General features: G+C 48.2%; 2 protein-coding genes across 4 annotated transcripts in view; both read left to right on the plus strand.

Moving 5' to 3' along the window:
• Positions 1–6,812, plus strand: part of PINX1 (PIN2 (TERF1) interacting telomerase inhibitor 1) — a 63,019-nt gene extending 56,207 nt beyond the window's left edge. For all 3 annotated transcript variants that reach the window (XM_030489911.1, XM_030489912.1, XM_032920013.1), the window contains one exon: positions 4,772–6,812. In XM_030489911.1, the coding sequence (XP_030345771.1) occupies positions 4,772–5,374 (603 nt within the window). In that variant the 3' untranslated portion in view covers positions 5,375–6,812. The remainder of the gene's footprint in view (positions 1–4,771) is intronic.
• Positions 6,813–13,447: 6,635 nt separating this feature from the next.
• Positions 13,448–17,582, plus strand: SOX7 (SRY-box transcription factor 7). Its single transcript, XM_030490819.1, has 2 exons — positions 13,448–13,714; positions 15,312–17,582. The coding sequence occupies exons 1-2, from the start codon at positions 13,489–13,491 to the stop codon at positions 16,205–16,207; spliced, it is 1,122 nt and encodes a 373-aa protein (XP_030346679.1). The 5' UTR covers positions 13,448–13,488; the 3' UTR covers positions 16,208–17,582.
• The last annotated feature ends 8,796 nt before the right edge of the window (positions 17,583–26,378 follow it).

The raw sequence follows: 26,378 nt of genomic DNA on the forward strand, positions 1-26,378 counted from the left end.
AAAGCATTATAGGAGTGGAAGATGCTTCTAGAGTCCAGATCTTCCATTTTCCATTCCAAGCAAGGATGAGCTCTACCTCACACTTTCCTGATAAGTGTCTGAGTTGCTTTCCATGGTTGAGACTCCCAGTGGTTGTTGAGGTTTCACATACCTACTGATAGATTACTCCTAGTAGCAGAGTTTCATGTTGGTAATTTACATCTACTGCTGCTGCTTGTCCTCTTCCTCATAAACACAGAGAGAATTGTCCCCTTTTCTTTTTGCATCAGCCCTTTCTTTATTGGAAGTCTGTTATCGTTAGTTCTTCATAAGATGCCGTCTGCAGTATACCAATCTTAATCAGATAAATTGAAAACATTAGAGCCTCCTGGGTACCTGTTCTGATGCCAGAATTGACTTCAGAACTGATGGTACGTGGCCTTATTTATGCATGCATTTATTTTAATCCTGCTTAAACTCATCCTGCTACAAGTCTTTGTTCACTCTGTTGCCTGTTTGATCCCAATCCAAATGTTTATGGTCATACCTAACTTGAAGTCGTCAACTCCTTAAAACAAGACTCTGTCATTCTTAATGTCTGCAAAGCTCCAGAGTGACTCTTCATGAATAATCTGCTCTGCTTCTCTCCATTAGAGCTAGACCTGGCTTAGAAAGATACAGGGATGCCCTCATTTCTTTCCTGTCAAGTTTTGTGCACTGCAACACACCAACACACCTCTGCAGTGAGGATCTGAAGTAGCAGAAACAGAACTGGATTATATTAATCTTGCTGTTATGGTTTCTCAAGAAAAGTCGCTAATCACTGTGGTTCAGCAGACTGCAGAAAGGGGTTGATGCCTTTTAAAGCTCTGAATGATCGTGTGATTGCCTTGTAACTCAGGCTAGAAGTTTAGCCTCTACTTACTTCATCTAGCCCATTTTCTGTAATTTAAGTGAGAATCTACTGAAATTATAGTTTAGCTTTATTCTGCCTTTATGCTCACCCCTTCTGTACTTTTCCTTTTGTGTCATTTTTGTGAATTAAGGCTAACAAAATTGCTTGTAAATTAGTACCCCCTCATTTGCAGATGAGGAGGCAAAGGCATGTGAAATTCCTTGGACTTAAGCAGTTGTAGTTCTTGTGTGGCAGATCTGAGACTCTATAGAAGATTTTTTTATTCCCCTACTCTAAGCTTTAAGTGCTAGGACAGAAACATTTGCAGTCTGAAGAGGAGGGAAACTTTACTGAAATAATGCAAGCGGCTTCTGTTGCTTATGTATGGGCAACTTTTGCTGGTTGGTTTTGTCTTGCTTTTCCTCCCAAAATAACATGTGGATGCAGCTTTTCTTTATGGATCTTAATTCTTCAACCTAACGTCTTAAATCTCCAAACATATTTGGGTTTCAAACTCCTTTGATTTCATGAGGTGCCTAAATACTTTCCACTTTGGGCTTCTACTGTTGCCAAACTGTTTTCACGATGTGATGTGAAGTGCTTATATAATTGACCATAATCCCCTATTTTTTAATTCACTAAATAACTGCAGCTGAAAGGTGCTCTGAGAGTGCGATGCCTCAGAGATGCAACCCTGATCTGCCAGGAATCAAGGGAACCAGGATTTCACTCTCTAAGTTTAGTATGCTAACTTAATGATTAAATCAGCATTGTGTGTCTCAAGTGAAGAAAGCAGGCAAAAAAAAAACAACTGCTGGTACTCAGAGTGCTTTATGTGCTTCAAATTATTTTCCATACATTTAGCTAATTACATAAGCAGATGATATTTACAGGGGACTTCTGGCTATAATTGACCTTCATCTTTTCCTGTGCACTTCCCAGCCTCTCCTTGAATTTTCCTATTGTTTCCTCTTAATCACTCCACATTTAACACCATACTTCAAGCAGTCCTTTTCTCTCACTTAGGACCATCCTACCAATTCCCTAGAGACTATCTCCTCCAAAGCCCACTCTTCAAGCCTCCCACCAGTTACAGCACAACTGCTCTTTTCCTTTTATGTGATCATCAGTTCTTTAGAGCAGGAGTGTTTCCTTCTGTCTTTTATCTCGTGTAAAAAATTGCTTTTCAGGAATTGCAGCAACACAGTACACATGGAAGTATGTAGATCTTACATTTCTTTGAAACTTCTATATGTGTGTGTTGGGACAAGCAGGGGAGGAATTGCATAAACTGTGAGTCTCCTGTGCAGAAGTTAGAGAACACCCATGTTTAGAGTTCAGTGGTGTTCCCATGGCTACTAGGACAGGTACATCATGGGAGGGGGAACACTTCTGGCATTTAACAGCCCTTCCAGGTGATTTATGGTTTCACATAAGCTTTTCCTAAACTGAGAGGTTTTCTAGGGTTGGCACCTCTTTGGTTGTCTCCATGCCCTGTTAGTTCTGTGTTCAGTGAGCTGTGGTTATTAAAATTCTTATCAATAAAGAGTTCCTGAGCAAGGTTCTTATTTTCTGGGATCATGCATACCTTCTGAACTCCTCAGCTTAACCACAGGAACTTTTTTTAATGCCTAATGTATTTTATAAAATAAATTTGTAGAGCTCAAGTAATATTTGCTTTCAGTTACAGTAATTAAGTTGTCAGGACTTGAAGTCACCAAGGGAATGAGAAAATCCTTTCCTGGTTGGCCAGGGGGTAATTGGTATTCTGGTCGCAAGTACGTTTTACATATTGGGGTGGGGAGAGAAACTGTTCTGGCTGGCATCTGTGGCAGAAAACCTGGGAGACTGTTTGTTATTTTGCAATACAAGGTGTCAGAATCTTGCTGTGGGTAAGAGGAAAAAGTGACCTGTTTAACTCCGCTTTAGCAGGGCATCTATTTTTGATCCACACCAATGCTGCTTGTTGAGTTGGGAGGTATATCTTATTGAAAAGAGAGTGACAACAAAGGTAGCTCAGTCCCTTTCTTCTGTGGATTCTGTCTTATCAAAGTTCTACTGCAGCTCCCCTTTCAAACTGTGTGTATAGATGTATGTAGATACACGCTTTTTTCCCCCATGCTCAACATCTCTTTGCAGACTTCTTTGCCAGAAGCCGAACAGTTTCAGTTACTTTATAAACTTGCCTGAAGGTACGCTACAAGGTATTCCTACAAGAAAAGTACCTAATTTTTGTAAGTGCCCACACAAACATTACTGGAATCTCAAGTGTAGTGTTACTTTCGTTCCACTGGAATAGCTCTCTTGAAAGCAGATGTATTAGGAAATCGCTACTCAAAATGCATCACTAATGACACAAATTTTTGCATTCCTACTCCTGTGAGTAAAGGTGATGGATGCATAAGGAGTCAGACCTGCAAAACCTTACTCACAAACCCTAATAAACCTCACTTCAGCTAGCAGGTTTAATGATGCCCTGAAGAGAGCCAGATCACTTATCTACACCATCATGCAATAACCATAAAGTGTTGAGATAAGTGATTTTATATCTCCCAGTTCTCTGCTGGCCTTCACCCTGTGTGTCAGTTTATGCCAGTGAAAGTGGGCATGAAATATTGCTGCTCAGATTTGGTTGCATTTTATAGTCACTTCAGTTCACATACAAGATGTATGGGTAGAGTGGATGCTCTGACCTATCTGTGCATTTATGAATGGTAAAACAGTGAAGTATCTCTGTCATGCTCACCACACTTGACTGTAATAGCTGTGGATTACCTACCATTCAAGAAATGTGATGTAGGCCAGATGTTGGTAAGGATTCTACACAATTCCCACCTGCTCAGCTTTTCCCATCAGGCAGGGTGTGCTTGATCACCTGCAGTTCATACGAGGGTTAAAAAAATACAACAATGTAAAATTTGGGACATTTCCAAGAGTCATTTGTGACTTTTGCCAAGCAAAAGGATATGCCACAGAGGGTTATTTTTGAGTGCTTCAGTATCCATGTAAACAAGTCTGAATTTCAGCTGCCTTTTTGGCTTGTTTATTTTGTAAGTCACAGACAATTTAACAAGCTATATATTTTCATCTTGTTGCATTTGCTGCTTTTTCAGAGTCAATTCTCTTCATGCCATAAATGACATCCAGGTCCATAGCTGTATACTTTGCTCATTGTTTTATATTTACTTTCTAGATACTAGACTCTTTTTATAGATGCTCACCTGCAGCTAGAGTTCAGCAGCTATTTATTTTGTGTGTGCAGAAGCCTTGTAAGATCTAACCTGTGATGTTTTTGCCATCTGATAATGTATGATCAAATGGAGCATGTTTAAATAACAACATCTAGGACACAATGACAGTAAACCAGCTGCGAAACAAACATTTCTGAAGATCAGGTAAGATGGAAGAGATGCATCAGTGCTGGATTGCTCCGTATATCATAAGTTCTTGCACTTTGCTTTAGAGGTACTCCAGGCATGGGATTTCCTTTATGCCATAGGCTGATAAATCATACTGTGTTATTTTTCATGTTGTTTTATATCTTGTAGAGACGTGTGCCTTTGCAAAGTGAGTGTAATACACTTGAGTATGATAGTATTATACATAATCTGCATGAGCTGCACAGGAGTAGGTAAACAGCAAGAAATTTAAACCAACAGAGAATTGACTTCTGTATTCTCTTGCTGCCATCCATACTGCCTCCTCTTCTCCCTAAACCTACACCAACATTCGCATTAAGGGCTGCCTCTCATTTCTGCCCAACTCTATATTTTTGCAATTAATTTTCAAAGCCCCATACTGTTTGTTAATATTTTTCTTATTGTGCAAAAAACCCACCATTATGTTTAAAGCCATTATTTCTGACTCTCGCTCCTGCCTCTCTTTGTTCCCCTGCAGGAGGATATTGCCAGTCCTGAGTCTCAGGAAGAGAAGCAGGGAAACTGCTGTCTATCTGAGCCTGCAGACGGTTACAATACAGTGAAGAGCGTTCTCACTGTACATGAATATTTCGCCAAGCGCATGGCAAAACTGAAGGGATCCCAGAATGACACAGAAACAAAGGTAGACAATTCCAGCCCAACAGCTGATAAAGCTTTGGAGCCTTCAGAAGAGCTGAAAAGCAAAGTGAAAAAGAAAAAGAAGCAGAAGGGAGATGAGGCCGAGAGTACAGAGCACTGTGAGAAACCAAAAGTGAAACAGTCGAAGATAAGTAGCTTGAATGACAAAGAACTGGATTCTCCGTTAAATGAATGTCACTCAAGGAAAAAGAAAAGGAAACATAAAGAGCAACACGAAGGGGAAAGAATTAGTTGTGATGAAAATCTGGGCAATGGAGAAATTTATACTGGAATATCTGATGAGGAAGATCTAAGTGTAAAGGACTATGAAGCACAGCAAAAGAAACGCCGTAAAAAGAAACACAAAAGGCAAAAAGAGGAGACAGATGAGTGTATCGAAGGAGCGCAGAGAAAGAAAAAGAAGCACTGCAAGCCCATTTAAGAGTCAAGCTGTGACTGAGGTGATTTGAACCTTGCAAGTTAGAGAAGTCTGTGTAAACACACCAGCCAGGCACCACTTGTGATCCAGACTTGAGCACCCTGCTCTACCTCCAACAGAATATAGTTCTTTCAAGGGAGAACATGGTAACAGATCAATGTGAGCTTCATTGCCTTATTAAAAAAGGTATCCGTGTGTAGGGCCAAGGCTTGCATGTCTGCAAAGCAAGACTTGATAAAAAATAGTTTGACTTTGCTTCTTGCAGTATGGCAGACGGTTCACCTTACTTGCTTTGCAAGAGCTGTGTTGTAACACAGCAGACCCTGTGCTGCCTTCAGCCCACATTCACTCTAGTGCAACTCTATTCAAGTCAGGTAACAGCAAGCAAAATCAGACCTGGTTTTAACCACTGTGGTTAAGACTTGGAAAGGCAGTGAATTACTACCTGCTGCTTCACACTGTGTTTTTCTCAATCCAGGAAAAAAAGGACAATTCACCCTACTACTGTCTTTATTATTAAAGCAACTGTTGTTTTCACTTGTGGTAGCCCAGCTCTGCTTCTGGAAACAGGAGAGGTTTTGCAAAGCTCCGTGTATTTTTTTCACTGATTTTTGCAATGTCTAATTTTTTCATTGATCTCCATTTACATATAAAATAAATGTTGTTTCTTCCCAAAATACTTGTTCTAATTAAAGTTTTACACCTGAGTGTCAGTACTAAAGAATGAAATAAAAATACCTCCCTTTGTTTCCTAGCCAGTTGTTAACTATTCTCAAGCAATTGTAACTTTGCAACAAAGCTAAAGGAGCTGTGCCTTTATTAACCATACCTAAACCTTTGGTTCTCAGGGAACATTCAGGGTATCTTCAGTGATGCATCTGGCATTCAAAAAGTTGTCTTGGATAGCACAAGAGCTTTTTTTCCGAAATTAGAGACCAGGTGGATTTTAAAAGTATAGTTGGTCAGATGCATTAGTATTGCCACTTACACACTGAAAACTTGCAGTTTAGGTTTATAATCAAATTATAGCTTGTTTCTAGTTGTAAACCTGGAAATAAGCAATGCTGGAACTCAGCACTACCATAACCAGTTTTATATGAGATATTAAAGATTCAGCATGAATTTTGACATGTTAATCTCACTCAGCTAAGAGCTGTCAGAAGAGATGGGTGAGCATGGAAGTAAAGCATTGGAATGGGAAGAAGCATTCACCATCCTGGAGTCTGATTCTGATATTGCTTTAGCCACAGCAAAGGGACAGCACAATCCTGAAAGCCAGCCAGTTCTCATGCCATAATCCGGAGTGGCTGAGCAGAATTCACATCATTAGCTGTTCATTTGACTTCGGGCCTGGCTGCGTTTCATCAGTGTAAATCTAAAACATCCCACTGGCCTGCACTGCTGAATAAAATGGGTACATTCTTTTATGGTCTTGGCTCAGTCGAGTTGCTTAACGTGGTTTATAAAACATTGTCAAGATGCAGATGTTAATATGAAAAATTACCTTAAGCTGCCTTTATTGTCCAGTGAAACTAAAGTGTGCACTACAGAGTCCACATGGCTTCAGATGTTTTAGCTGCGGGTGACCTGTTCCTTTCTGAGATATCTTGGGTTGCAATGCACCTCTCTTGCCCTCGGGACATGCTCATTCATTACAGCAAAATTACTGTAGTTTTACTTCTAAGGCAGAACAAGATGCCTTTCTCTGTGTTTAGAGTAGCATTTGCTTTTCAGTGCTGTGCAAGTATTAGCCATTATGATGCTGCTATGGCTAGGCTTATTCCCTGACTTCCTTAAATTAAATACCACTTAATACCATGAGGTTGCTATAGAGTTGTGAGTAAGCTCCATGCCCGAGGTGAAAAAAAAATAATCTCAGCAAAAGAATACAGCAAAATAATTTTTCATGTTGCATTGAAGCATCCCAATTTTGTGGGTCCCCTGCAAAGCAGCGCTTCTCATCTCTTGCTCACCACAAATTTGGATTTTTGTTTGTCAGCAAAAGCCAAAAACCCTGTTTGTTTTCAGTATTTTTTTTAACTCTTACTCAGTTGCACTTCACAGTCTTTCAGGGATTTCAATTTAAAAAGGTGCTAGTGGAGGAGTAAGGTTTTCTCCTCCAAGTACTGCTGGGCTTATTTGTTCTCTACCTTAATCTTCCATAAGTTTCTATGTGCTAATTCTTACGAGTGTTTGGCCAGATTCCAGTGTTAGTTGTAGGAAGAATAAACCCAGGAATACATTTTTAAATACATGGTGTTACTAGAGTTAAGTACCGAATACCTAAGATTTAAATCTGGCTTCGATTGAAATGCTGGTTACAAATAGAAGATTCTCTATTTGTACAAGTAGTGGGAATTTTTCTCTATACCAGGAAGTGTGGGATTTTAATGTGCTTCAAGTTCAAAGAGAAATAGCATGTGCAGAATATGAGTTGGGGGGAGAAGGGGAAATCATAACAGGCTAGCATTTGAAACAAGCAATTCATTTATCTTCTCTGCTCTGTGCATGTTAAGGGTCAGCCAACTTTGCATTATTCAACAAAAAGCTCTTCTGACCAGATACTGTCTAGTGAAATGGATGATTGAAACAACAGGAACACGCTTCAAAGTAATAAATTACATAATTTTTTTGTTTATAGTGGGTTGTGAGTCCAGTTTTAACCAAACTCTGGTTTGGCAAAAAGGTCTTTTTTTAGAAAGCATAAGGAAAAGAATTATATCATTACCTAAATGGTGAAATTAGCAGAACGTAAGCACAAAGAAGTTACTTAGTTTCATTTCTGTGAAAATAAGGCTTTTAAACAGCAAAGTATTTTGTTAGATATTTGTCCATTGACTCACACATCACAGCACAAAATCACATACCTCCAAGTCAAATTACCTAGAAACTAAGCAAAATGAGAGTCCTCCACTCTGCTTTCATTTCCAAATTGAGGCTGAGGCACACACAGCACAGATATTAACATGTTTTCAGTTTCAGTAATCACTGGTCACCATTGACACAGAAGAAAATTCCCCTTCTCACCCTCGGAGCCTTACACAGATGATGGTTCCTCTTGAGTTACCTCCATTCTTCACAAGGTATAGTGTAGTTCTTTGCTTTGAGCCGTGAATTTAACTGCCAGTGCAAAGGCTGCTACATGCCAAGCTGCGTGATTTGCAATCACAATTTTATGAACAGCAATATATGTGCTGACTTTTGTCTTTGTAAATACCTGCAAGCACGAAACTGTATCCTGGGAAGTATTGCCCATGGAAAAGTTGTCTTATTACCAGCATCGGACTGGAATCTGCACGAGCTTTATGAGCTTCAACTGTTGTGGTGTTGCTGTGTCTGACTGCAGAGCCTTAGAGCCAGGGATGGGAGACTGATGGTGCACACCGAGTGATAACGCAGATGTGTGGAACATGTGCCAATCCTTGGATTTCTTTCGAAGACCTGCTAGTTCAATGGCTTTACACACAACCAGAACTGCCTATCCTAGTGTCCATGGGCATTTCAGTCCCTTAGACAACATTGAGAGGCAGCTGCTTTGTGAAATTTAAGAAGCGTGTTTGGGGACAGTTCATCATGTTCAAATAATGTGATTTTCCTTTAAGTAAAAGGCAGTTCTAGTGCTGAGTTCTTTCAGATAATCAGCTTTCGGCAAAGAAAATTAGCTGAATGCACCAATATAATTAACCAATTTTCTCATGTTTAAACACACAAGACTCAAGTTCGTGAAGCATCCACCTTCAAAAGACACAATTTACGTCATGAAACCTCCAAACCTGCCAGCACTAAGGGGAGGAAGGAAGCTCCAAGAAGAGAGGAAAACCACACAAAGTCTATGGGAAACACTGCACAGCGTAATGCCTATCTTAAAAAAGGATCTCATAATAGTGTGTCCTCAAACAGCCGTGAGGATTGCGAGCATCCGAAGCAGTGCTTCGCTTAATTCCTCCTTGTTCCTAGGCAGTGTGAGGTGAGGTTTGCAGTGGGAAGGGTTATAAATCTGATCCGCACGTATTTTGCGGCTGAGGAACCCCCGGGAAGGATCAGAGGTTGGAGTACTTGGACAATAACCAAGTCTGTCATCTCTGTACCTGCCCCGTGTAAGATAAGCAAACTTTTGCTTGTCTTGTATAAGCAAACTTTTAGTGATGTGGGACTGGTCAGTATGGTAAAAATATAAACTTTGGTGGTGGCAGAAGTGGGAAGATTGTTCCAAAGCCAAATTGAAGCTCGATTTCTCAGCAAGTCAAAACTTAAATTCTGAGTCACTCAGAAGATATTTTTCTTTCCTTAATGCATTTTTATAAATTTTAAAGTGTAAGAGGCAAAACTCTGCTAGTCCCTTTTAACCTAAAAGGTCTAATATATGTATGTATTTTGTAACTTAAAGCTGCATTTTAAAAATGGAGCAGAACTATTCAGCACCGTGGTTGTGTGCATGCTGAAAATGTTAAAATCAGTGGGTTTTGTCCGCATTTTTGGCTGTATAAGGTGAAAGCTCTGGTTTCTCCTCCTAGTAAATAAATGGTCCCAGTAGCAGTCCCTGGGCTAAGCCTGGTGGAGCCGGGGAGGCTGGGCAGTGGGCAGGGTTGGTTCTTCTGTCTCAGTGGTAAAGCACCTGGGAGCCAAGAGACGGCTCTTCTGCTGGGAACCCCCAGCTGCCTCTGCAGATACTACCCTTGGGAGACGAGAGCTTCATCAATAATTAAGGAACATGTGAATATTGAGCTAATTTAGGATTTGCACTTTCTCACACATTTTAATGTCTCTGAAGCTGGGGGGGGTGTGGGGTGTGGGGAGGTTACTTGGTGAAAATAGACCCACTGTTTGCAAGCCGAGTAACATGCCAGATGTCAGATCCATGCCAAAAAGGGATATTTTTGAAGAGTGGGGATGGTGTCGCCTGTACAGTGCAAAAGCTGGGTTCAGGCACAGATTTTCTGCTTGACCCATGGGAGTTGCTGCCACGGTTCCCCATCCGTGAAAATGGGGAGAACAAAGCTTTCTTCCACCCTTTGTCTGCTCAGTCTATTTTAGCTCGTAGCTTTTAGCCATAATTTCCCTGCTCTCAAAGCCCTGTGAGAGCTCCGTTTCTTCCTGTGCCCCAGATACAGGTAAAGCGCTGCACCAGAATCAGGAAGGTAAGCAGAAAAAGTAAAGATTGAGTTTTTCCAGACTGCTGCTAATTACCCCGATACGGTCGCAATTAAAAGGTGGCATTTTCACATGGGACCTGGCTGTCTTTATGTAATGCAGAGCTTCCGACAGGACAGGTTTAACCAGCATTTTAGGTAGGGTGCAGGATGAAACCCATCTTAGTAATGCAATCAGAATGGCAGGTGCTACAGGAGGGTGGGAGAAAAATAAAAAGTGTTGTTTATCATTATTATTATTATTATTATTATTATTATTGTTTGCATTTCAAATGCAGTGGGGGGGCTCTAGGAAGGTGCTGTCTTCTAGCACAGGAGAAAATCCAAACAAGAAATATGCTCAAGTATTTCTTTGTCCTGCAACCGCACAGGAGTCCCAGCACACACACATCTCTGTGGGAACCCAAAAGCTGCATGAGTTTATCCCTGCGATACCTGGGGCAGATCAAGCGATGTTACCCCCACGATGCAGAAGGGAACAGCAAGGAAAACCTGGTGAGTTCTCCAAGAGCCTCCAGGCATCTGTGGCAGAGGCAGGAGGTGGATGCGGGTCCCATCCCTGCTTGGTGCTTGATCTTCCCCAAGAGCTTTCCTCCAACCCTGCAAACCAAGCTGCGTAACAGGGCTCAAGAGGGATTCATCTGTTGCTTTTCCCTTGAGGCAACATTCTACTACTACTACTACTACTAAAATTTTCTGGCCTCCAGGGCCTCGAGTATAGAGGTGGTATTTTTATGATAATGATTACACCCAGGCCCTGTGCATCCTGAGGATTAAAAATTAATGCTGAGCAATGTAACACCAATTCAAACTAAACCCTGCGGCTTCGGTCAGTCTCTTGTTCAGTGCACTTCAACTCCTACTAAAGGGAAATCAGAAAAATAAAAGAAGGATATTACAGGTTTTCTTCCCAACCTCTTGCTGCCAACCTCCACAGCAACTCCCGTATGCAAAAGGCACCCGGGAGACCTGTTTGGAGCAGGATGGAGGGTTTGGCATCCTCCCTCCCTGCCCTGTCCTGGCACTTCAAGGCATGAGACAGGACTTTGGGAGAGAAGCGGAGCCGCTCCGTAAAGCCTGGGGTGGCACAGGCTGTCCCCAAGAGCGTGCATGGCTCCAAAACACAGATGAAAGGCAGTTGCTATGTGCTGGCCTGCATGTGTGTGTGTGTGTAAAGGGTTTATAAATCTGTCCTGAGACCAGGAAATCTCCTGCGCCTTTTAGATTTAAGAGAAGTTGCCTTCCTGTTGTATTCCCAGATAACGCAGCTCTGATCAAGCCCACTTGTAAATAGCTTAATAGATTTAATCAGTTCCTTTGGAAAATGTTGTTGCTTCCGCAGGGTTTTAATTCGGTCCTGGGGAAGAACTCGGAAAGGGCAGTTGCTGCTTCTGCTACAAGTGAAGTCAGCACCTTTCAGCTCTCCAGACCCCCAAATCGCTGTAATCCGGGAGAAACAGAACTGCAGCCATCCTGCTCCTGTGCAAAAGAAGGGGAGAAACCAGGAAACCCAGGCAAATCCTGAACCCGCACAACTTACATTTACATACCATTCTCTCCATCACTTGTAATCTGACAAGAGTCAATAAGAACACCCAGGCACATGGTAAATTGCTGCCTACCTGCACAAACACCCCGGCTTGGGATCCGCGATGGGTTTTTCCCCCCTGTTTGGGGGTTAGATGGGGCAGCAGCAGCCAAGCCTAGGAAATGCCTTCCCATCTTGCACCCCGGCCCGCTGGCTTTCTGGCAGCACAGAGAGGAAATCCACAATCAGTCAAAGCGGAGCCGCTGCAGTCCTGCAGCCCATGTCAGGGGGTCAGAATCATAAAAGAATCAAGCGACTAAATATATTCCTCGGGGCAGGTTGCAGGGATGAGCTGGGCAAGGGCGCCCAGCTGGGGATTTTTGGTCTCCTTAATCTTGGTGGGCGAACACTTCCCGGGGGCGACTTTCCTGCCCTCATGAGCACCAAACTGGGGTTAGTGGAAAATAAGGTTGTGGGATGGTGGTGCCTCCATCCCAGCCGGGCTACGGGGGCTTTGCAGGATAGGGCAGTGCTTCATAAAACATGGCAGCAAGAAAAAGACCACAAAGTGTTGGACTGGCCTTATGTGTCCCAGGGATGGACAGTGGGGACCAACTGGGGATGTCACAGCTTCTCTGAACTGCCCCATCCCCATTCCTGCCCATGTGGCCCCTACACAGCTCACAAAGGAGCCCAACCAGGCTGGACAAGCACCCGCCAGCAGCTTCACTGTGCCCTGCTTTCCCTTCCATGCGAGGGGACCTGGGGATTTGGGGAAACTGTGTGAAAGCCCACATGGGGTGGCAAAGCACAGCCTGGCCTAGTGGTTAAAGCAGGAGGTGTGTGGAGGAAGAAAAGGGTACCCATCTGCAGGACCCCTGCCTTAATTTCCCTTTCCAAACAGGCTACAGCTTGCCTCCCCCCTCGGGAGGGGTTTGAGGGAGGGACACCCTGTGGGAATCTTCCTTTGGGAGCTGTTCTCTTCTTTCCAGAACACCCTGAAAAGGTTTCAGCGCCCTCATCTCCTCTGTATTTCCCCCAGTCTTGAAGCTCTGGGGACTCTGAGGTGCAGCGGCGGGGGGGGGGGGGCAGCCGGGGCTGTTTGGGGGTGGTGGGGCCATTTCCAGCTCCGTTCTTCCTCCCCTTCAGCCTCCAGTGGGCAAAATAAGAACTAACAATAAACGGGGGGTGGGGGGAAGAGAAGGGGGGTGTTGGGGGTACCTGCACCCCCGGGGGTGCCGGGCAGAGGGTGGGGAGAAGTTTTCTCCCCGCGCCACCCCGGCCGGGGCTCAGGAGTTTGCAAACAAGGAGGAGCAGCGAGCACCTTCGGTGTCATTGGAGGAGGCTTTTTCCAAGGAGCTCATAAATACGGGGGAGGTCGGGCAGGAGGCTGGGACTGCGCGGGGACCCCGCGGGCAGAGCCGGGGGGGGGCCGGGCCATGGCTGCGCTGCTCGGAACCTTCCCCTGGCCGGAGCGGCTGGAGGGGGACGCGGCCGAGGGGGTCCCGCCGGGGCCGCCCCCACGGTGTCCGCCGGGAGAGAAGGGCTCCGAGAGCCGCATCCGCCGGCCCATGAACGCTTTCATGGTGTGGGCGAAGGACGAGAGGAAGCGTTTGGCCGTGCAGAACCCGGACCTGCACAACGCGGAGCTCAGCAAGATGCTCGGTGAGGAGCGGAGGGATGCGGGGTTCGGGGGGGCGACTCGGGGATGGACGTCAGAGCACCCACTCGGGCATCCCCAGGGGTGCAAATCGTGTCTGGATCCATTACCCCGGGGTAGGCACCCATCGGCCATCCCTTGGGGTGCGAACCCTGCCCAGCCGGGGACCCGAGCGCCCGCCCTGCTGCTCCGCGGGGTGCAAGCCGTGCCCGGGTCTGGCATCCTGGGGTGCCTGCATCCTCCCGGCCACCTCATGGGATACAGGCAAATCCGGCATGCAGTGGGTGGGCACCCCTGCACCAGCATGGCCAGGTTGCGGGGTGCAAAGCCCCCCCAGGTCCAGCATCCTGGGGCAACATCCAAGGGCTGCCTTGTGGGGTGCAGAGCCTGAAGGTGTTCTGCACCCCAAGGAGCAAGCACCCGTGCACCCACCCTGCAGGACACAAAGCCCAGCAGTGACCCACACTCTGGAGTATGAAGCCAGTCGGGTGCAAACTCTGCTGGGGTGCAAACTCCTTGTGCTGCCAGTGCCAGTGCTACCTGCATGCCGGGCAAGGAGCGATCCCCAAATTTTTCTGGCCTGCCTTTGCTGTCCCATTTTGTCCCCAAACTCACTAGCCCACCCCAATATTGAATGGCACTCTGTGTGTGTGTTTCTGCTCGCTCTTTTTGGGATTACAACCCATTTTAAATACACATTTGTTTCTCACTCCCCATCCACTATTTCCCCCCAATCCCACTTTTTTTTAATGTGAAACCAAAAGGGCAGACAGAAAACACCAGCCCAGACAGCCTGAGAAAGAGCTGCCTGAATTGCAACACAGCCTTGCTGTCCAGCCTCTTCCCCAAAGTTTGCGTTTCCCTGTACAGTTTTGTGGTGTTTTCTTTGGTGGTTTGGGCTTTCTCTTTGCCGCATTACCATACAGCATCTCATTTCTGCTGCCTCTTTGGCAGTGGGAAGGCATCAAATGCTTTGATCTGTATCCTCATTTCTCCCCCTACCCAGAGGAACAGCCTGGGGTAGCCTCACCATGGGATATAACCCCCCTGCCCCAGCGCTGCTTCTCTGCCCTGTGTCTTGGGGATGTTTTGTGTATCTCAAACCAGGAGCAGCAAGGTCGTGGCACCCTGGTCTATCCCCTGGTCTATCCTACACCCTGGCAGGGTGCGGGCTGGGACACATCCAGGGACACCATGTCCTGAACCCCTGCTCAGCCAGGCACGGCCTTGGCCGTTCCTGCTTGGCAGCCGTGATCTCTGTCCCACAGAGGCACTGCAAGATCAGGCCATGGAGCTGGGGGAGTTTATTTGCCCTGATTTATCTGCAGTAGGGCTCAGCTAACCCTGAACCCACCCTGTCTGGGGACTTGGGATGGGGAGATTTGGAGGACCTATGGTGGCTTTGATCCCCCCTACTTTTTCATCCTCCTGCTGCCCTCCCATCCTCCTGAAGGGTTTGCAGGCTGCATACTCCGTGTGTGCCAGCCCAGAGCCCCTACCTTGCCCTTGTGTTGTGTGCCTGCAGGCTTTGGGAGGCAGCCACCTTTCCTTCCCTGATATGGCTGCCGCGGGTGCTAAGTGGAGTTTTGTTCTCCGTTGCAGGCAAGTCCTGGAAGGCTCTGAGCCTCTCGCAGAAGCGTCCCTATGTGGAGGAGGCTGAGCGGCTGCGGGTGAAGCACATGCAAGATTACCCCAACTACAAATACCGGCCCCGCCGGAAGAAGCAGGTCAAGCGCATCTGCAAGCGGGTGGACCCTGGGTTTTTGCTGGGCAGCCTGACGCGGGACCAAAACGTGGTTCCAGAGAAGCGGACCTGCGGCCGGGCCAGGGGGGAGAAAGAGGGGCCGGGTGAGTACTCCCCTCGCCCGGGGCTGCCACCTGTCCGGGGGTACCGGGAGGCCCCGGGCAGCGGCAGCAGCACCAGCATGGACACCTACCCCTATGGGCTGCCCACCCCCCCAGAGATGTCTCCGCTGGATGCCATAGACCATGAGCAGAGCTTCTTCTCGTCGCCCTGCCCTGACGAGCATCACTGCTCCCACCTCGCTGGAGCCACCTACTCCCCGGAGTATGCGGGCAGCTCCCTCCAGTGCAACCACCACCCTCTCAGCCCCATACCGCAGCCGGCCGCCTGCATGATCCCCCCGGCCTCCAGCTGCCCTTCCCTTCCTCCTCCTCCTCCCAGCTATTACACACCTGCCTTCCCCTCCCTGCACCCCCCCACCCTCCATGCCCATCTGGGCCAGCTCTCCCCACCACCCGACCACCATGGCTTTGACACCTTGGACCAGCTAAGCCAAGCTGAGCTCCTGGGGGAGATGGACCGCAACGAGTTCGACCAGTATCTCAACAACCCTGGCCACGGTGACCACCACAGTGGGGTCTTGGTCAATGGACACGTCCCAGCATCCGGCAGCTCCCATGCCTCTGAGACCAGCCTCATTTCCGTCCTCGCCGATGCCACGGCCACCTACTACAATAACTACAGCGTCTCTTAGAACTCCAGCCAGGGCCGCCTGGACCGGCCGAGGAAGGACCCGACACAGTATTACAAGGCGTTGTGCCCAGGGACATCGCTCACCGCCCCTAAGGGTGACCGAGTCCGAAGTGCGAGGGCTGTGGAGTCTCCTCGGTGGCGTAGGTAAAGGATTTCGGTCATTGTTTCACCACTGGTGCAAAGCCTCGGGTGCTCTGCTCCAAATGATGCTAGGGGGATTTTCCCATGCCAAAGCCCTTTGGCTAAGTCCCTCTTCCAAAGCAGAGATGCTCCTGGGAGCACGGGAAGGCTGCTCCCCAGTTCAGGGCACCCCCAGCTGTGCTTTGGAGTCGGGAGGGCGGCAGCATCCCGCAAATGGCAGGTCTGAAGTCCCGGCAGGGGTATAACCCTCTGGAAGGGGAAAAGGCAGGCATGGGAGGAAAAGGGTAGATTTTGGTGAACGGGTGCATGGCCTGCAAGCCACTCTTGGCACACAATGTTGGCATTGCCACAGCTGCCCTGACCTGCCTGACCGTCCTGGCAGGGCTTAAACCACCCCCTGTCTCCCTGCCCCCAGGCCATGACTTGGGCACTTCATCCCTCGGGAAACCCCAGAGGAGATGGGACACCAGGGATGCTGCCGAGGCACAGGGGCTGCAGGGGGCAATCAGCCCCAAGGGCGCTCAGCCTGAGCGTTCCAGAGGACAGTAAGATCCTTGGAAAAGGAGGATCCAGCCGGCATCCACACCTTCCATGGATTCCCCTTGGCCTCCCAGCAAAAGCGCTGCCAAAGGGGGTGCAGCATGAGCTGCCCTCCATGCTGGGCCGGGAACGGGTCCTGGGATGAGCATTTTAGCAAAGAGGTGATGATGTAGCAGACACAGTTTTTATCAAACATCCTTCGAAAGCAGATGCTTCATGTTTGGAGCCGCAGTGCCCAATGCCTCTTCTAACTCTGGCGTATTATTGCTTGTAATAAAGCTGTACATTGATTTATTCCTTCCATTATTCCTCCCCTTGAATTTTGTATTGCTTGAGTCCTCTTCCTTTTCATAAAGATGAAGCTTTATTTTAAATCAGTTATATGACATGATTAATCTTAGTGTTTACCGTATGGCACTTGGTAATGATTAGTTAGTAGCGTGGCTATGATTTTCTGGTTTCGGTCCCAAACATGTATTGATAATAACTGCAAATAATGCTTTAAAGCCCCCCCCAACTTCACAGGTTTTTAAGCTAATACATTCCATCTTTTTGTGTGTGACTCTATGCATTTTGAATGAGTGTAGATACGAGTTTGCATAAAATATTTAATTTAAATAAATACGTTTTTATACGATGATTGTTTTATGATTTGAATTGCCGTAGCTATTGATAAAGTTTTAAAAACAGAAACATTTCCTGTGCAAGTGCTATTTTTTTAAATTGTTTTTTGTTGGTATTTTCAGCTAAACTTTTCTACTTCCTTTTTTTTTTTTTTTTTTGGTTATAAAAAAGGTCTGTGGTTATCTTTACAAATTGTGGATTGCTTTCTAACACACCGACTAGAGGCATGGCCTGTGCATACGTTTGCTTTTCATGGGGTGATTCAAGGGCAGCAAGTCACTTCAATGGCCTTGATCCTGCTTTTGCCATCTCATGAGTATGGCCTTTTAACACCAGGTCCTACGTAGATATTACAATGAAGTTAAGGCAGGGCTTTGCCTTTGGTATGTTGGGGAGCACAAGTGATGGATGTTGCATATTTATGGAGCAAGCGCCAGTGCCTGAAGCATGGGTTTTATATGCATTTAAGGCTGTCTTTCACAGTTCATGCTGATGCACCATTTAAGATGCTCCATAGTGTGAGGGCCATGTAAAGTGTCCATAGCGTGAATGCGAATCAAGGCAGTGAGGCCTGAGAAGTGGGAGTGTGGGTCAAATCTGGGGAGCTGCATGAAGGGTGCTCTTGGAGGTGGATGTTGAGTGGTGCCCTTCAGGCATAGCTAGCAAAGAGAAAACCTTAGTCCCTCTTGCAGTCCAGAGACCAACATCACAGCCTACTCTTGCTAGACATCAAATCAGGCTGTTGTCCCTGTGTCCTTGAGGTTAACCCATGCACGTTTCCCAAAGCAGTGTCTTCCCAGGCTGTGTCCTCCTGCTTGGCCCCCAAAAATGGAAAAGTGGAGCAGCATGTTTCCCAGTGCGCTTTGTGATGACCACCTGTGTGTGTTGGCTGGAAGAAGTCTCCAAAGGTCACTCAACCCAACCCAGGGCAACCCAACCCAGGGCAACCCAACCCAACCCAACCCAGCTGGGCTGGCTTGCCTCCCATAAATGACTTATCTCTGACTCAGTGAGCCCATGGTCCCAGGAGGTAGAAAGCTGCATGAGTATTTGGGGATGCACCATGCCCTGTGCTTGTTGTCCTCCTTTATACCCCATTTGTGCCACCCTTTGAGACAGCCTTTCCATCACACACGCTACCTCTTCCTTTGAGGGGGAATAAAATGGACATCTTCAGGTGTTCTGCTGGCCATGGACTGTGGTGACTCTTACACCAGCACAAGAGCACAATGCTTGGTGTGGTGCAGAGATGGCTGTTGCAGCAGCCTGACTGGGGCAGCATCAATCTTCCATGGGGATTTGTGAGTCAGGGCTGGAGGGAGGGAGGTGGAATGAGCTGGTTTGGCCTCTCTGTCGAGGAGCATTGACTCACGTGGGACCATGTCAGGAGCAGGAGCAGGGCTGGAAGAAGTCCTGCTCCTCCCACCTCCTCCTCTTCCCATGATCCCTGTATTGACCAAGGCCCAAGGGATTCTCACAGCCCCTCAGCAGCACATTAAAACCTGTTCATGGCAGGGGGGCCCTGGGTATATGTGTCCAAACCTGGATTTGCTTTTGAACCAGGAGGCTGCTTCCTTCCAAGCAGGTTCTCATAAGAGGGGCACCCACCCCAGGGCACTCTGTAAATGTCCCCTTCTGCCATGTCTGCTACAGCAGAGGCTGAGAACAGTGTAATGAGGTTTTAAACTGCATTGGTGAGGAGGCAGAGCACGGCTGTCCTGATCCCCCAACAAGATCAGCTCTGGGTATTGCCACCAGCATGCATGATTCAGGCTGTGCCATTCATCCCTCTGATGGGACCCTCTCTCTGGGACACTGGCAGCTCCCACGTCCTGCTCCCTATTCCTAAGCAGTGATGGGATCAACTGCAACACTCTGTGAGCCTTTTCCATCCTTCCCTTCTGACACGCAGAGTCACAATTGGGGTTGGAGGAGGCAAAGCCCACACCAAGAGCTCCCAGCAGCCTGTGTGACAGTGGCTGGAGAAACCAGGAGTCTGGTTTCCCTGGAAAAAGGAGTTTCTCCATGTATCCCAGCCCCAAAGAGCCCACCGGGCTGGGATGCACGGAGACTCCCGCAAGCCGAGCCTGTCCCCACTTGCTCAAGCTGGAGCCACGTGAGGAGAGGTGGGAGCATGTCCCTGTGCTCTCTGCACGCCAGGAACAGCTACAGGCCCCAACCGGGAGCCGCGGCCCCCGAGGGCGTTGGGAGCCGCAGCCAAGGTGAGGTGCGGCTCCCTGGGAGCCAGGGCTTGCTGGCCGGATCCGGGCACACACCCAGTGCCGGGAGCAGCCTGCTTCCACCTCCCAGGACACCGTCAGCTGAGATGGAATTCAGGAGTGGAGCCATCTGCCCCTTCTCCATGGGATGGAAAACACAACATGAAGGTTTCCCCCTGCCCCACAACATTGTTTTGGGATGCAGGGCATTGCTGTAGGGACCAGCCAGAAAACAAGTGGCTGACAGAGGTGGGAAAGAGCCTTTTTTTTTTTGCCTGGAAAGCAGGCATACCTGCAGAGCACTGATGGCCATGGTGGTTGATGGATGTTTGGGGGTCTCAACACCAAGCAGGACTCGTTCTGCATTGACCCTGGGCATGTTTCTCCTTCCTTCCCCTCCCAAACCCATGAGCCCAAGGCTGTCTTTGTGCATGCCAAAAAGCCTTGTGGTTTGTGGTCTGCTTTCTCCAGGCTGGGATGGGCTGGGAACCAGCAGGAAAATCAAATCAGGGCTGCAGGAAGGGATAAAATGGCCTCACACCACATTTGGGCTCCTGCTCAGGGGTGTCAGGTGCGGACAGGGCAAGGGTGTCTCCTTGCCAGGAGGTGGCCAAGGTGTGAGTCCTCTGCCCCCAGTGTCTGGTGGCCCCGGCCAGCCCTTGGACCTCTGGCTGTGCAGGTCATGGTGCTGGGCACTGGGAGCAGGGATGAGGTCACCTTCCCGGACCTGGGAACACTGCTGGGATTTGGGCTGTCTGGGAGCTGCGGTGTGTGTCATGCACTGGTCCTCTCAGGATGGGCCATTTCCTTTGCATCCCTTGAGCAGGGGGTGGCTTCTCCCCGTCCTTGCTCCACCAGCCATTTCTGCTTGTCTCAGTGCCACTGGGCAGGGGTAAACCCCAATGAAAAGCAGCCATGTGGCTGCTCCGTGCCTCAGTTTCCCTGTTTGTAAACCGGAGATCATACTTCCTTCCCTCCCGTCCTTTTTCTGTCTAGCACTGGGACATGAACTCTTACCAAGAGTTTGAACAGGACCAAGTGCTTGTGATGCCCTTAGCACAAGGGGTCTCTACCCCATGTGAGTGCTTTCAGTGCTGCTACTAAATTAGCTGGGAGATGACTTTTTCCCCTCTGTTGCCCTCAAAGCAGAAACAGGGGAAGAAAGCAGAGGCAGAGAAGGGGGTGAGGAAACTTGACCGAAGTCACCCTGCAAATCAGTGGCAGAGCCTAGGGAAACCCTCAACACTGCCAGATCCCAAAGATGCCCTTTTGCCCGTCCAACCCCTTTCTGCTCACAAGTAAACACCTTCCCCCTCCATCTTTTTTTGCCCCCATCCCACCCTGATTCTGAACCTTGCTGCACCCCATGGGAAGCCATATGCAGGGAGGACAGAATCAGGCCCTCCCTCCCATCCCTGCAGAGGAGGGAATGAGACAAGCTGCTGAGTGGTTTCCTGCCCAGCACTGCCAATGGGAGCTGCTTGGGGTGCTGGGAGCAGGGGAGGATGTATCCGGAGCTGAGTGTTTCCTGGCAGATAAGGCCAACCCCTCCTGCCGGATGTTATGAGTCCAGGTCCTACCTCCACGTTTCAAGCAAAGGGGCTGAGGAAAGGCTTGGATGTTTATGTCAAGGAAAAATAACTTCTCCCTCTGTGTACAATCCTCCGGCTCCCCCAGGGCTACGTGCAGCAGGGTAAATGCTGGGAATAGGAAAACAGGGGCGAGGCGATGGAGGTGGGTGATGGCAGAGAAGGGCTTGGCTTTGGGGAAGGAGGGCTGTGGGCAGGCTAGGGTCTTTCCTTCCCTGCTGGGCCTGAGTGCCAGGTAAAGGCAGGGGGGAGCTGGGAAGAAGAGCCTTGGGGTAGATAGAGAGCACAGGCTGAACTCCATGAGCTCAGGCTCAGAATCAATCCAGAGTCACTTTGGCAGCAAATCCAGCATGTCACCTTTGGTGTCCACCCACAGGAGATTCAGCCTCCAGCCAGGACTTGCTCAGAAGAGCCCTTTCAAGGCAGGAACTGAGGCCACCCACACCAGCCTCTGTGGCTGAAGGTCCAGGGTTAGCTCCTGCCCACTTCTCATCCATGGAGTCAGAAATGCTGAGAGAGGGAAGATGGTGGAAGAGTTGGGTCCGATGGCCCAGCAGCACCCAGCAGGCTGGGATGGAGGGAGAGGTTGTGCAGTGGGTATGGATAGGGATCTTCTCCATCTTTTTGCAATAAATAGGTAAAATCCAGTGGTGGCCAGACCCTCCTCTTTTGAATGCAGCTTGTGTGCTCCTGCAACCATTCTGGACCATCTGCAGGGCTCAAGCCAAAACTTCTGCACTGCCTGAAGTCTGGTATATATTCAAGGTCATCTCTGGACACTGGAAGGGACACAGAGAGACCTGTACTAGGCTCACACTGGCCAGGAAACCAGTACAGGGAAGATCCCCAGCCCTCAGCTGCTACCATCAACACTGTGAAATCACCACAGACCCCAGTATAGCGATGCCCAGGCCAACAAATCCTTCCCCAACCCTGGGGCAGGGATAGTGATGGCATCCCCAGGGAAGGTTTGGATGTAGCCACCTTGTTTGGATGTGGTCGCACTAACCTGGGGGCGTGAGGGCCAAGCAGCTGAGTGTGGGTACTGCCAGAGAGCCTATAGATATTTTTTGCTTTCATTGAGCCGCTTCTGGCTGCGAGTTTTGCCTTTGGCATCAATAGAGAGAAGGCTGATAACAGAAGATTTGTCAATCTCCTGTCCAAGGTGGTTACTGGGAGCTAAGCTTCCTCCCAATCCCTGTTTACTCCCATTTCAATGCAAGAGAGACTGCTGGGGGTCCCATTTCCCACCCGGCGGGTCAGAGACAGGACTGGAGAACACCCTGAGAATAAAGGAGAGAAGGCAAGCTCCTTTCCTTCATCCTTCTCCTAAGAGCTTGAAGACCCCCTGAGGGTTCCTGGCAGCAGCTGAAGGGCATCCAAAGAGCATTGCTGCATGCAGGGAAAGCTTGGAGTTAAGAAGGCTTATGCTGGAGACCTTACCCATGCCCTCCTTCCAGAGTTCCCACCTCTCTTCCCTCAGCAGCCTGAATGCCCCCCTCCCTGCCGGCTAGCCAGGACGCACCCTGCCTCAGCAAGCCCGAGATGTTGTTCTTTCTCTTTGATTTCCAGGAGCTCCCACTTGGCCCCCAGAGCTTCATGGCAAACAAAACATCAGAAGCCTGGGCTGGTGGTGCAGGAAGGAAACTCGCTTACATGGGGGCTGAGTCATGATCCTGCTGCTCCCTCCTGGCATCCCAGGAGCAGGCAGCGTCGCGTACCAAGGGATAGTAAGTTTCCCTGCCCCCCTGGCTGGCTAAAGCACCAAAAATCCTTCTTTCCCTTCCCTTCCCCTCCTTTCCGCCACATTTTCTTATTTTGAGAAACAGATCACTGCTTTAGTTTTTGTTGTTGGTGTTGGTTTGTTTGGGGTTTTTCCTGCAGCTTGAGTGGAAAATGCTGGATTTGCTTCCCTGGCAAGCAAAGGGTATCCCTGTTGCCCTTTTGGGCTTCAGCCAAAAGGCAGGGAGGATGCAGAAAACCTCAGTTTAAAACAGGCTCCTCAGCACCCCTGACCTGGAACCAGCTATTTGATTTTCTCCTGTCAGGGCCAGACCTCTTGTCTTGAGCATCCCGTGACACCACAATGATTGTCACCACTCAGACCTCTCCCGTGTAGGAAAAGCTACTGAGGTCTAATGAGTCTCTGAACGCAGGAGCACCAACAGCTCTGGTCTGGAGGGTATTCCCAACTCCTCTATCTGCCTCATTTACAGGAGTTATAAGATATACATATATGTACATACATGCACAGGAGATATGATGCACACACACATATATATATAAAAATATATAAGAAAGATGGGACAAATGTTTTAGCAAAGCCTCTAGCAATAGCACAAGGGGTGATGATTTTAAACTAAAAGAGGGTAGATCCAAAGTAGGTATAAGGAAGAAATTTTTTACAATGAAGCTGGTGAGACACTAGCACAGGTTGCCCAGAGTCACAGTAAATGCACCGTCCCTGGAAACATTCAAGGTCAGGTTGTATGGGGCTCTGAGCAACCTGGTCTAGTGGAATATTTCCCTGCCCATGGCAGGGGGGCTTGGAACTAGATGAGTTTATGTCATACCCCACCCCTTTAGCCATCTCTTTTCCAGTCTGGAGACCTCCAGTCTTCCTCTCTGGGCATCAATCTGCCTCAGGAGTGCTGAGACTTGATTTGCTCATTATTCAATTCAGGAATATTTGTCAAGCACTGGGGGCAGATGCCATAGAGGGAGACTTGGTCTGGCAAGGAAGGGTAGAGCTGAGAAGAAACAGAGCAGGACTGGAAAGATGAACATGGGATGAGGAACCGCAAGATGGAGGCGAAAAGGACCAGCCTAGTGGAAGGAACCTTCTGTGTAGACACTGGACTGGGAAAGGATGAGGAATGTCATCTGGATCTGCTGGACCAGGTGAGGATGACAGACCTTACAGTAAGGCCAAAGGCTCTTGACAGAAAACAGCTGAGAGAGGTCCAATGCCCCAAGGTGGAGAAGAAATGATTGGCCTGCCTGTGAGTAGACAAGATAGAGCACGGTGGTGAGACTAGCCATGGCTTGGAGAAAGCGGTGTCCCCTGGTCTATTTTTTCACAGCTGTCAGCACAGACTGGTGAAAGCCTCAGCAGCGTATAAGTCCCATGTCACCTGGGAGAGGTGACAGGCTCCTACTGTGTCCCAGCAGCATGGTGGATCCAGATGCCCTGGTAGCTCGTATGGATGCATCTATGCAGGAAAATAAACTGGTCAGCTCTGAGCCAAACTGGTCCATCCTTCCTACTAAACCCCCTCAGCCTCCAAAAAGAGGACAACAGCACCGAAACAGCCTACTGTGAATGGCCCCTGGCCTTCGCTCACCTTGAACCTTACCTGGGCATTGGTTGCATCAATTCCACTCGGCCAGGGCCAAAATCACACTAGCAAATGTGCTACAAATAACTGGAGGGTCATTGCAGAAACGTGCAGGCCTCTGATCCTGGTCCTATTCATTTATGCGTATAAACACAGGCTGGGGCCCTTGGGTAATGCTAGTGTGGGACTTGGGTGGATTTGTCTGTTGGGCTCTTACAACCTTAGAAAACATTCCTGCTTCCCTCCCCCACACCCAGGAGGATGGAAGAAGTGTTGCAGTTGAGAAGTCAAGCGCTCCAGGATTAGGAAATGCTGGGCTGGTGCATGTTTGTGCAACCTCCTTGCTCCTTCCAGTTGCCAGGCATTGCAGGAGACCTGGAGTTGCAGGAGATTCCATGATGTGATCATGCAGTGAAGGGCACTTGTTGCGTGATCAGATTGCAGGATCACATATGAACTTTTTTCCTGCTTTGACCACTGCCTCTTTCATCTCACAGGCAGATTTGGATGTATCCACTCAGCATTTAACATTTAACTGATCCTGCTAATTCCCTCCCCAGTGATTGCACAGATCTAGGCAAGTCTGATCAGTGATTTAAGGTGGGATTTCCTTCCCAGACATGCCCAGCTGTCTCCACTGAGATCCTACAGCAGCAGGGCTCCCAACTTGAACACCACAGTAGAGGTGTCATTTAAAATGGCTGAACCTAGACCACAGCCTCTCAGTAACGAGAAGTTGCTGGATTTGTTTTTTCTTCACATGATGCCCAGCTCTGAGTCTTATTTTATGTTTGCTCTATATGGCCTGCTGCAAAAGCAGAGGATTTGGGTAGGGATGCCCTCATGATTGTCCTGCCAATATGCTGGTGCTGCACAAACTCAGCTATTCCCTTGGACCCTAGTGAAGCAAGGTGTTGGAGAGATGGAGGAGTTGCTCATCAGCTTGGGATGCTGGATGCCCACTGGTCAATCTCTACTCAGCAACTCAAATCTCAAGACCCTAGTGTATGGTAGCCTGGAGAAAAGGAGGCTCAGGGGAGACCTTATCGCTCTCTACAACTACGCGAAATTAGGCTGTAGTGAGGTGGGGTTGGTCTCTTCTCCCAAGTAACAAGTGATAGGACAGGAGGTAACAACCTCAAGCTGCACCAGAGGAGGTTTAGTTTGGATATTAGGAAAAACTTCTTCACCAAAAGGTTGCCAAGCGTTGGAACAGGCTGCCCAGGGAAGTGGTGGAGTCACCATCCCTGGAGATATTTAAAAGACATGTAGATGTGACACTTGGGCACATGGTTTAGTGATGGTCTTGGCAGCATTAGGTTAACGTTTGGACTTGATGGTATTAAAGGTCTTTTCCAACCTAGACAATTCTATGATTCTATGGTGTTATGACAGAGTCCAACCCATCCTTAACTGCTCAGATTGTGCAAAAGTTGCATTGTCTGCTGGAAATAGAAGCAGGAATGAATGGGTCTTGCTGAAAAAACAGTGGAAAAGACAAAACCATTTGTTGCTCCCAGCCACACTGTGTCAGTGCACTGACAGGTTGGTTTTGTAAGACTGATGGATGATGATACAGAAATGCCAAGAAATTGCTACTGGTTCCATGGCCTCCAGATTTCCAAGAACACGGTACATGATCATTTGGCATCTTCACACATAACTTTCTGTTTTGACCCCATCTCAGATATCAAGAGCTCATGCAGTGGTTTGCATTAAGC

This window comes from Strigops habroptila, chromosome 6, assembly GCF_004027225.2.
Source record: "Strigops habroptila isolate Jane chromosome 6, bStrHab1.2.pri, whole genome shotgun sequence".
Lineage (NCBI taxonomy): Eukaryota > Metazoa > Chordata > Aves > Psittaciformes > Psittacidae > Strigops > Strigops habroptila.